Raw genomic sequence first — 12,780 nt, 5'->3', positions numbered from 1 at the left:
TACACCTAAGCACATATGAGGGCAGAAAAATGAAAAGTCCAAAGGATAGATGGATCTTAATTTAAGATTAAGGTCAAGACTTAATAAAAGTATCTGTCAAAGAAATATTAAGAAATCATGATTTACCTAGAATATATCAACCTTCAAATTTGTGATGTTTGTATTTATGACATATCCCTATTAAGTTCAGAACCACTTCAGATTATTAACTCATCCATATATTTTAACTTCATTTTTTAGAATAACAGTTAAGGTGTCATACATTGAATAACTTCGAAGGTTAATGGTTCTATTTTTCTCATTTGCAAAACCCAGACTTGCTATTAAGATTGTGTCATCCTTTGTATTATATATTTTTCCATTCTTATTTAAGAGTCCTGCAGTATTGTTTATTATATAACCATTGAACCTTACTGCTCTGATGCTATAGCATTCTATCAATAGTAAAGGGAATAGTGAGACTTAATTTTTTTAATTATACACATAATTTTTATTATTGAATGAGAAAAATGGGTCATCTTTTTTTAAATAATCCTCCCCTGAGGATATGGTTATTGATTTTTAGAGATAGAGGAAAGTGTGCGGAGAGAGACATCAATAGGGCAGGGGATGGGTGGAGGTGGAAGACAGTATGGAGTGATAAATGGTAATGGAAAAAATAAAAAATAATATATAAAACAGCTATGGTACACTTATACAGTGGAATACTAGTAGGCCATAAAAAAGAAATTTTTACTCATTTTGACAGTATGAATGGACCTAGAGAACATTATACTAAGTGAAGTGAGCCAGTCAGAGAAAGACAAATACCATATAGTTTCACTCATATGCAGAATCAAGTTAACAAACTAAACTAACATTAAAACAGACATGGACTCATAGATAGAGAGCAGGCCAACAGCTCTGGGTGAGGGCTGGGGAGTGGAGGGATCGAGCAAAAGAGAAAAAAGAACTCCTGGACAGGGACAACAGTGTGGTGATTGCCAGAAGTGGGAAATAGGGTGGAAGAGAGTATAAAGGGGATGAATGATAATGGAAAAAAATACAATAAAAAAATAAGTACCTGTTTTAAAAAAAGAAAATAACGTATAATTAAAAGTTTAAAGAAAGAAACATTGATGTGAGATACAAACTATGAGCCCCAACTAGGGATTGAACCCACAACCTTTTGGTGTATGGGACGATGCTCCTACGAAGTGAGCCACCCAGCCAGGGCGGATAATCACTTTAAAATATTACAGTTTTTAACAATTTTTAGACTTCCAGTCAAGATGGAGGCATAAGTAAACATGGTTCACCCCCTCGCACAACCACAGCAAAAATTACAACTAAATTACAAAACAGCTATCACCTAGAATCATCAGAAAATTGAACTGTATGGAAGTCCGACAACCAAGGAACTAAAGAAGTAACATTCATCTAGATGGGTAGGAGTGGGGGAGACACAGAAGAGGCAATCCCACACTCCTGTGTGGTGGATAAGAATCAGGACAGGCGCCTCAGGAATGAGGGATTGCAGCCCCACAGCAGACCTCTCAGCCCAGGGTTCCAGTTTTAGGAAGATAGGTCCACATAACTTCTGACTATAAAAACCAGTAGGGGTCAGGGCAGTGGAAGAAACTGCAGGATTCTCAGGCATCTCCTCTAAAAGGGCCCTCAAAAATCTTACAACTTATGCAGACTGATTCCTTCTGGACTCCAGCACTGGGGCAGAAGCTGTAAGGGCACCAATGGAATACAGTGAGAAACTGAAGTATCTGTCGTCAGGGCGAAATACCAGGGGGCACCTTCCTCCATGACAAAACTCCAGAGGCCAAGTAGCAGCAGCAGCACTATATCTGAGACTCTTGTCAACCTGATTCACACAGGTTGCTCTGTCCTGGTGATTACCTAAGGCTCCGCCCCATCCAATTTACAGGTGGACTTTCTACTAAAGGGATTCAAAGCATCTCTACCTAATACATAGAAAGAAACATAGGGAGGCTGCCAAAAATGAGGCAACAAAGAAATGTGACCCAAAAGAAAAAGCAGAACAAAACTCCAGAAAAAAGAACCAAACAAAATGAAGATTAGCAATCTATGAGGTATAGAGTTCAAAACACTGGTTATGAGGATTCTCAACCCATTGGATACTTCAACAGCATAAAAAAGACTGAGGCAGAAGTGAAGTTTATACTGTGTGAAATAAGGAAAAATTTACAGGGAAGAATGCTGTGCATTCCAGCCAAGGTGGAGGCATATGTACATATCCTTGGCTTCTTCACACAACCAAAATAAGGATAACAGCCAATTTAAAAACAAAAACAACCAAAACTGCCAGAAAATCAAAATGTATGGAAGTCCGACAACCAAGAAGTTAAAGAAGAAACATTCACCCAAGGTATAAGGAGGGACAGAGATGGGAAGCTGGGAGAGGGCGAGTGACAAGGCAATGGTTGGAAGACCAAGCAGTCCCATATTTGCTTGCTGATAAGCCAGGAGAAACAACTGGGGAACAAGACAAACTGCATAACCCAGGGTTCCAGCACAGGGAAATAAAGCTTCAAAACCTCTAGCTGTAAAAATCCATGAGGGTTGCGGCAATGGGAGAAACTGCCAGTCTCACAGGAGAGTCTGCTTGAGAGGCCCATGGGATCCTAGAATGTACAGAAGCACACCCACCCAGGAATTAGCACCTGAAAGTGCACAATCTGCTTGTGGGAAAGAAAGGAAGTGACTGAAAGTGGGGCGAGAGCTGAACAAGCTAGCATATGTCATTGTTCCCTTGTGGGAACAATGTTCCCTCCCCAAAATAGGGCACCACAATGCAGTGAAGTGGATTCACCCATCCTGGCAAATACCTAAGTCTCCACCTCTTACAACCTAACAAGTGCACTGAGACAAAGAAATATGACCCAAGTGAAAGAAATAAAAACTCCAGAAAAAGAACTAGGCAACAAGTAGGTAGCCAACCTCTATCAGATGCAGAATTCAAAACACTGGTAATCAGGGTGCTCGCAGAAATTATTGAGTATGGTCATAAAATAAAGGAAGAAATGAAGGCTATACAAAGTGAAATAAAGGAAAATATACAGGGAACCAACAGTGAAGGGAAGGAAACTGGCACTCAAAGATTTGGAACAGAAGGAAGAAATAAGCATCCAACTGGAACAGAATGAAGAGACATGAATTCAAAAAAGAGACTGAGGAACATCTGGGACAAGTTTAAACATTCCAACATCTGAATCATAGGGGCTACCAGAAGGAGAGGAGGAAGAGAAAGAAAGTGAAAGCTTACTGGACCACATAATAAAGGAAAACTTCTGCAATCCGGCGAAGGAACTAGACATACAAGTCCAGGACACTTGGAGAGTTCCAAAGAAGTTGGATCCAAGAAGAAACACACCAAGACACATCATAATTAAATTACCCAAGATTAAAGATAAGGAGATAGTCTTAAAAGCAGCAAAAGGAAAGGAAATAGTTACCTGCAAAGGAGTTCCCATAAGACTATCAGCTGATTTCTCAAAAGAGACCTTGCAGGCAAGAAGGGGCTGGAAAGAAGTACTCTAAGTCATGAAAGGCAAAGACCTACATCCAAGATTTCTCTATCCAGCAAAGCTATCATTTAGAATGGAAGGGTAGAAAAAGTGCTTCCTAGATAAGGTCAATTAAAAGAGTTGATCATCACCAAGCCCTTATTATATGAAATGTTAAAGGGACTTATCTAAGAAAAAGATAAAAAATATGAACAATAAAAGGACAACAAACTCTCCACTATCGACAACTGAACCTAAAAAACAAAGACACAGCAAACAACTAGAACAGGAACAGAATGACAGAAATGGAGATCACATGGAGGGTTATCATGGGTGAGGGGGATAATGCAGGGGAAAGGTACAGGGAATAAGAAGTATAATTGGTTGGCACAAAATAGCCAAGGGGGAGGTTAAGAGTAGTATAGGAAATGAAAAAGAAGAACTTACATGTACAACCAATGGACTAAAGTGAGGTTGGAGGGGAATGTTGGGGAGAGGGGTATTCTGCGGTAGAGGGGGATAGAGGGGAGAAAAAATGGGACAAATGTAATAGCATAATCAATAACATATACTTAAAAATAAACAAAAGAAAATTTTACAGGAAATCAGTAGTGGAGTGGATAAAGCTGAATATCAAATCAATGATTTGGAACATAAGAAAGAAAAAAAGGATTCACTCAGAACAGCAAGAAAAAAAAGAACCCAAAAAGGCAAGGATAGGCTAAGGGACCCTCTGGAATGAACTGTTTTCCATGCAAGGTAAAGCTAAAGGATTTCATCATCACCAAGCCATTATTATATAAAATGTTAAAGGGACTTATTTAAGAAAAAGTTGATCAAGACTATGAACATTAAAATGGCAATAAATTCATAGTTATCAACAATTAAATTTAAAAAAACTAAGCAAATAAGCAGAACAGAAACATTGATAAATATGGAGATCATTTGGAGGGTTATCAGTTGGGAGGAGGAAGGAGTAGTAGAATGGGGAAAAAGTGCGGTGGTTTAGAAGTACAAATTAGAACGTATATGCATGACCCATGAACGTGAACTAAGGGGTGTGATTGCCAGAGGGAATAGGGGTTACTACATTGAGGTGGGTAATGTGGGAAAAATTGGGGCAATTATAATAGCATAATTAATAAAAATGTATTTTCCTTTTTAAAATTGCTTACTGTGACTCTATGTAAGTTATATATAACACTGTTTAATATGATAGGGAGACCTAAAGCTAATTAAAATGATATGCATGCATAAAGCAAAATAAAATTGTTGAGCAGAAGCTTATGTATACAGAAATAATTTTGCAAGCAAGACAAAATAGTGATAAAAAATAAATACTGTTGTTTGTTTTAAACTTTTTCTGATCAGTTTTTATTTTTTAATTTTTTCCCTATTATTCCCCTATACTCTCTTCCACCTCCACCCACCCCAAAACCCCCACAGTCACCACACTGTTGTCCTTCTCCGTGAGTTTTTTCTTTTTTGCTCAATCCCTCCACCTCCCCCTTACCCCCAACACTTCCAACTCCCAGAGCTGTCAGCCTGCTTTCTATCTACTGATCGTTATTATGTAGACAAACTTGGAAAATGCATAAAAGAGTAAAGAAAAAAATTACACTGAATATTGTAACCTAGAAATACTTTAGCATATATTTTCCTTTAAACTCTTTTCTAATTATAAACAATTTTAGACATAACCTTCAATGAGCTTTATTATTGCTCAGAACAGAAACAATGATAAATTGTTTGCTGGACTCAGCAAATAAAAGAAGAAAGTTGTGAGAGTTTGATATACTGCGTAAAGGTAGAAATCTGTGCCAACTAAACTATCAAATGGGGAAACAAAATCTGTAAAACTCAAACACAAAGAAAGCACTTACTGATACAGGAAGTAAAAGATGATAGGATTCAAAGGAATTTAACTTGCTGGAAAATAATATTAACTTACAGGTACGAAGAGCATAAATTATTATCTCAACACATGGTATTTTAGTGATAAAAGTTGGTGATGTATCAAGAAAATATTATAGACAACCCCAGTGGGACTTCTGAACCATCAAAAGTTCTCTCTATGCTTTTCTAGTAATGTCTCCCCAGTTTTTTATGGACTGTGGGTTGTTATGGTGATGGAAGAGTACCTAACAGGAAGGGATTGTAAGTCTCATAATGCAGGGAAAGGGCCTATATCAATTCAGGAAAAATTTCAGATTACAGTTTTGAGCTGGGCTTGGCCTTTATGTCAGCATGCAACAGTTAGGTCAGTAAATTTTCCAAAGATTCTGTAAACCAGTCTGAGTTCGATCTTCCCTGTCTTTCCTGGGGAAAACAACCAAAAAAGGTGGGCAACATTAGAAACTAGAAGGTAAGGGGGACTTAGATGAAGATAAAGGAGTATAGTTAGAACTAGAGAGAACATTCGTAGTTACCTACTCGTGTGTGTGTGTGTGTGTGTGTGTGTATAGATATATTAAAGTCTATTGCATATATGGTCAGAAATCACTATATTGTTGAATAGCTTAAAGTAGGAATACTTTTTTGGGTTAAGGGTGAGGCCACAGAATAGATGAGAAGCAAAATTTCTAAGACTTGAAGAAGACACAGAACCCTGTTAGCTTGGTGTTCTTGTAAGGAGGGAAAGAAATGTAGCATTCTAATAAAACTGATAGAATATGTTTATTTCTGTTCGTATCACTGATTCAGCAGAAATTTTTTGAGCATATTCTGAGTGTACGGCACCTGGCACTGGAGAGAAAATGGTAATAAAACAAAACATGGACTGTTATGGTAGAGAAGACACACACACAGTATTAAATGTCAGTAAACACAACCTCCTTTCTCTTCAGCCCTTCTCAATTATGTCTATATTCAACAAAGGAAAGAAAACAGGTCCTTACCTAATTAGAAATTAAGGCATATGTGGTTAGGTGATCAGACTATGCTATGATGTCCCCATTTGATTTATATTCCATTGTTTTGTCTTCATTTATTTACATATACTAATTTAGATTATATTTTATCTTGTTTTCCTTTCCACAACTTGTTGATTTTATTTTATTTTTTAAATCGTCGCCATCATTGTACTCTGTTGGTGTAAAATTCAGTGTCTAATTTCTCAGCAGCTGGAGATTTAGCAGATAGCAACTTAGCAGATAGTTTTGAGTTCTCCAGCCTCAGTCACAAATTACTGGATACTCAGAGGGTTACTTGATGTGGTAGAGTTCTCCATACCCACTTAGTCCTTGTCTGGCATTTTTCCCCCCTCAGCATCTTAGCTTTTTATTATTTTTAATGGTGGTAAAATGCATATAACAAAATTTCCATAACCATTTTATATTGACAGTTCAGTGACATTAAGTACATTCATACTGTTGTTCTACCATCACTACCATTTGTTCATCTTGCAGAACTGAAACAGTACCTATTAAACAATAACTCCCTATTCTCCCTTCCCCCCAGCTGACCTTTGTATTTTAAATGTTGTTTTTCAGCAGGGGAAAAATGGTTTTAATATCATAAGCGGTTTAGCCATTTCCTTTTTACCAGTGAGATCTCACTTGTGAAATTCTTAAAAAAAAATAATAAAACTAGCAGACCAAGTACTTGTGGATTCTATACCCATAAAGAGGATAAGAGTATAGAATTGAAGCCAAATTACCTGAGTTCGACTACTATCTGTAACCTTAGTAAGTTATTTAACATTTCTATGTTTCCTCAGGAAAGGTATTATCAGCCGTATTTTATACCTCAATAGTAACCATTCAAGTCACCATGCAACAGTCAGATTAGGTCACTAAATCTAAAAAGGGTCAAGACCCTATTTTAATAGAGTAGGATTCCAATGTTTGAGATAAATACTATATCCTTTTAGTCTTTGCTCTGTGTCCTTGCTGCTCCAGTGAGGTTCAAAGAGGGCAGGGGGATTCTGTCATTTAAAAAAATCCTTTCCCAAGTGTGACCCCTATTTAAAAATGTGTAATTCCAAGACTCGAAGCCACAAATATTTTTTTTCTTAAATGAGAGTTAATGTACTAGATGTTTGTCTCCCTTAAAATAATCTTCACTTGTTAAAATTGTTCTGGTCTTGTTCATACAAATATTGTATCTAAATTCAATATATGGTTGATCTTAGGAGTCTGGATTTCGTTTTTTACCCTATTTCTATTTCACAACTCGTGTTTCCACAACTACTTTTCCCTCAACTCCCACTCGTCCTGACCCCTCCTATGTCCAAACCAAAAATTCCCTGAGTCTCCCTTCATTATCATTATATCACTAAATGCATGTAACACATAGGATTAATACCAGTATCATAGCTCATTGTTTATATTATTTTGCTAGTCTCATCAGTGTTTTAAGATATACATTGCATTATATAACAAAAACTACTTACTTCATGTTGTTCAATGCTAACTCATATGTACTTAATATATTTAATAAAGTCTTCATATTGATTGTATAGTATTTTCCAAATCAACTCCTAGTGGTGTAAAAATTCTTACTCTAACATATTTCAAAAGAATTGCTTACATCCATGAAAGAAACTTCTAATGTTCATTTTATAGGTTATTGAAGACAATGGTGTTCGAAGAGTTGTTGTGGTTCCTCAAGCACCAGAGTTTCATCCTGGTGGTCACACAGTCATACATCGTTCTACACATCCTCCTTTGCCAGGTTTCATTCCTGTCCCAACCATGATGCCCCCTCCACCACGCCATATGTATTCACCAGTGACTGGAGCTGGCGACATGGCAACACAGTATATGCCACAGTATCAGTCTTCACAAGTGTACGGAGATGTAGGTAAGACATCTAACAGTATGCCTGTTTTATGGAGTTGGCTGTTCTTTGCCTGGATATAATAGATGCTATTAATCGTATTATCTAAAAGAAACAAAAATGGTTAACAATATCAATTATTTTTTGTTATCTAAGCACTATTTCATCCTCATGATCATTCTTCAAGGCAAATGAGTAAAAAATCAAAGAGAAGGAAGTAATTTATATCATGTAGTAATATTTAGTGGAGGTACATTCAAAGAAGACGTCCTCTCCTCTGTTGTGCTATCTAGGCTCTGAGGAAAATTTTTAGCCAGGAATAATCACATCATTGTTAAGTACTGAAGGCTGTCCTGCTACTAACCAAAGTTGCTATGTTCTGTTGAGAGTTTGAAAAAAAAAAAAAACAGTAAAACATAACCTCTGCCCTGAGGGAGTTAATAAATTGTTGGGAAGATTAGAAACAAAATGCACACAAAATAGTAATCTTATTCTTTCCTGTGGCTTTAAATACCATCTATATACCCTCATGCATCTCAGTTATAGCATTTCTAAAACACAAATCTAATTATGGAACCTGCTTTTCTCTGTCATCTTCATCTCAGTATATGGTACCACTTTCCCTTCGGGTTGCTGAAGTGAAAACCAGATGGTAAAATTTGATTCTTCCACATCATTTGGTATTAGTTTTATTTTTAGAAATTTCCGAAATTTATCTACTTTTTCTTACTACTACTCAGATCTGATCCACCATCAGCTCTTGTCAGGACAACTGCAGTTCAGCCTCCCAGTTTCCTACTGTTATTCTTGCCCTCAGAATCAGCCAGAGTAATCGTTTAAAAATATAAATAAAACTGTTCTATTTCAGTGACTTCCCTTTGCAATTGTATGAAGTCCTAAACCCTTCACCAGATCAGGGTTTCTCAACCTTAGCACTCTTGATATTTAAGGACAGATAAGTGTCTGTTGTGGAGGATGGGACTCTGCATTGTAGAATGTTTAGCAGAATCTCTGCCTTGTGGCCACTAGATTTCAGTAACACACTACTCCAACCTTCCCCTCACCCTCGACTTCACCCAGTTGTGACAACTAAAAACATTTCCAGGCATTGACAAATGACCTCTGGGAACCAAAATTGGCCCTGGTTGCAAACCACTGCCCTGGACAAGACTCTATTCTGTGGTCTCTCATTGCCTTGTCCTTCTTGTCCCCACCACCCTCTTTCAGCTTTTCAGAACCTCCAAGCTCCTTCTTGCCTCATTGCCTCTGTACAGGTGTTCTCTCTACCAGGAATGCTCTTCCCTCTTTTCCTTAGAAGGCTCATTTTTTTCCCTTTAGATTTCAGCTCTCAGAAAAACTATCCATGGCCCTGCATTATCAGTCTAGCACTGAAATCTGTTTCTTTCACAGAACCAAACACAATTTTATTTTTTGTATGGCTTTCTGCTTCATTTGCCTGTAAATCCCCAAAGAACTGAATCTGTTTGATATATGAGTTTTCCTTGCAGTTAGCAGAACCTGTCATTTATACTTAGTAAATTTGTAGAAGATACAACCCTTAAGTACAAAGTTTAAAATATGTAGCACAATCTGTAATAGGTACATTATATATTATAATGTTGTATTCTGTCTTATTTTAAACTTATTTCTATTCCCCAAGTAATACTTACTGATTCTGTAGGTCTGGGTGGGGTTTGGGTTTCTGCATTTTAACAAACTCCCAGGTGAGGCTCATGCAGTATTCCAATGAACATAATTTTGAGTAGCAAGAGTTTATGCTACAAATTAATCTCTTCTATTTTCTTACTGCTAATTTAAACTTAGTTTTTAAAAATGTGTTTGAAAAATTTAAAATATTAGATGTTACAATTACTACTATTTTGCATTGTTAAAACCCATTGTTATTCAAAGGGGATATGCACTAGACTTCATAAATACAATTAACAATCATGTGGAGAAAAGTGAAGCATACAAATCTACAAAGAGTACATCTCTACAAACTAGCTACCTAGTGGTGGAAGGCAAGAGACATATGGTATTTGAGGTTACAAGCCAAGGAATTTACAATGGGCAGCAGTTTTATAACTGTTAGCTATCTCCCTGATATTTTTCCATGTTTTGTATAGATTTCCAAAGTGGGACCTAATCCAACATTTCACTATCAGCAATTACCATTACTGAATCTGCACTTTGTTCAACATGTATTACATCACTTAATCCTCAATAAAATTCTGCAAGATAACAGATGAAGAAACTGAGGCTCAGAAATGTCAATTAATTTTTGCATGGCCACTGCTAGTTCATTGCTGAGGATTTTACTCTCAGCTTTTTGATAATAAAGTTCCTGCTCTTTCTACTACATATTCTTTATATAACCCCCCATAGTTGCTTTATTATTTTATTTATCTTGAATAATAAGTGAAATATAAAAAAATTTGGATAACTGCATTTTAAAAGTATACAGTAAAGTTTCTGTGTTTTTTATTGAGATAAAATTCACATTACAAAATTCACTTTAAAATTTACAATTCAGTGTTTTTTTAGTATATTCATTATATACCATATTTACTAATGCTAATTCTAGAACATTTCATCCCAAAAAGAAACTCTGTGCCTATTAAGTCAGTCCCAATTTCCTTTACCCCATCTCCTAATCTACTTTATATATTTCTATGGATTTGCCTATTCTAGACATTTCATATAAAGGTACATACAGTATGTATATTTGATGTAAATGTTCATACAATGTGTAGCCTTTTATGTGCAGCTTTTTTTCACTTAGCATATTTTTTGAAGGTTTATTTCAAGGTTTTAGCATGATTACTCGTTTTATTCTGAAAAATACTTCATTGTGTGGGTATAATATGTTTATCAATTCATTACTTATTGGACTTTTGGGTTATTTCCACTTTTTTGTCTATTATGAATATCAGTGTTTTGACATTTGTATATAATTTTGGCAGGCATATGTTTTTACTGCTTCTGGGTATATACCTAAGAGTGGAATTGCTGGCTCATATGCTGATTCTGTATTTACCTTTTGAGGAACTATAAAATTGTTTACCATAGTGACTGCCCTATTTTACATTCTCACCAGCAATGTATGAGGGCTCTAATTTCTGCATATCCTTACCAAAACTTGTTATTGTCAGCTTTCTAATTCTACCCTGCTAAAGTGTGACATTTTATCTCATTAAGATTATGATTTGCTTGCCTCTAACAACTACAGGTATAGGGCATCTTTTCAATTGATTATTGATATCTGTTCAGATCTTTAACCATGTTTTTAAATTGGGTTATTGTCTTTTTATTTTTGAGTTGTAAGAGTGTTTATATATTCTGGATACAAGACTCTTTTAAGATACATGATTTACAGATTTTTCTCCCATATTGTCTTTTCACTTTCTTGATGGTATCCTTTGTTGTAGAAAAGGTTTTAATTTTGATGAAGTCAGATTGTTTTAATTGCTTGTGCTTTTGTTGTCATTTCTAAGAAACTGTTGTCTAATCAAATGTCATGCAGATTTTCTCATGTTTTCTTTAAGTTTTACAGTTTTAATGTCTACATTTAGGTCTTTGATGACATTTGAGTTAATTTTTCTATACAGTATTAAGTAAGGTTGCAGTGTGACGGAATCAGAATTCATTTTTTTTACATGTAGGTAGTCAAATTCCTATGTTTTTATCCTAATGTTACTGTACATAATGTTACAATATTTATTTTAGAGTATATAGTATAAATTAGTCTTTTCTATTTTCTTACTGCTAATTATGACTTAGTTTTTTTTTTTAAATATATTTTATTGATTATGCTATTACAGTTGTCCCATTTCCCCCCTTCACTCCCCTCCACCCTGTGCCCCCTCTCCCACCCACATTCCCCCCCTTTAGTCCATGTCCATGTGTCATACTTATGAGTTCTTTAGCTTCTACATTTCCCGTACTATTCTTGCCCTCCCCCTATCTATTTTCAACCTACATTCTATGCTACTTATTCTCTATACCTTTCCCCCCTCTCTCCTCCTCTCACCCCTACTGCTAGCCCCCCCTTGTGCCCTCTATTTCTGTGGTTCTGTTCCTATTCTAGTTGTTTACTTAGTTTCTTTTGGTTTTGCTTTAGGTGTGGTTGTTAATAATTGTGAGTTTGCTGTCCTTTTACTATACATGTCTTTTCTTTATCTTCTTTTCTTAGATAAGTCCCTTTAGCATTTCATAAAGTAAGGGCTTGGTGATGATGAACTCCTTTAATTTGACCTTATCTGAAAAGCACTTTATCTTCTCTTCCATTCTAAATGAGAGCTTTGCTGGATAGAGCAATCTGGGATGTAGGTCCTTGTCTTTCATGACTTGGAATATTTCTTTCCAGCCCCTTCTTGCCTGTAAGGTCTCTTTTGAGAAATCAGCTGACAGTCTGATGGGAGCTCCTTTGTAGGTTACTGTCCCCTTATTTCTTGCTGCTTCTAGGATTCTCTCCTTCGTTTTT

At 36.1% G+C, this 12,780-nt stretch overlaps 1 protein-coding gene across 1 annotated transcript in view; it reads left to right on the top strand.

The window, feature by feature from the left end:
- Positions 1–12,780, top strand: part of FNDC3A (fibronectin type III domain containing 3A) — a 242,358-nt gene that overhangs the window by 175,034 nt on the left and 54,544 nt on the right. The window contains 1 exon segment of the mRNA XM_028526584.2: positions 8,084–8,321. Within this exon segment, the coding sequence (XP_028382385.1) occupies positions 8,084–8,321 (238 nt within the window).

This window comes from Phyllostomus discolor, chromosome 11, assembly GCF_004126475.2.
Source record: "Phyllostomus discolor isolate MPI-MPIP mPhyDis1 chromosome 11, mPhyDis1.pri.v3, whole genome shotgun sequence".
Lineage (NCBI taxonomy): Eukaryota > Metazoa > Chordata > Mammalia > Chiroptera > Phyllostomidae > Phyllostomus > Phyllostomus discolor.
The sequence above is the reverse complement of the archived record's forward strand: the minus strand, read 5'-3'. Positions and strand labels throughout refer to the sequence as shown.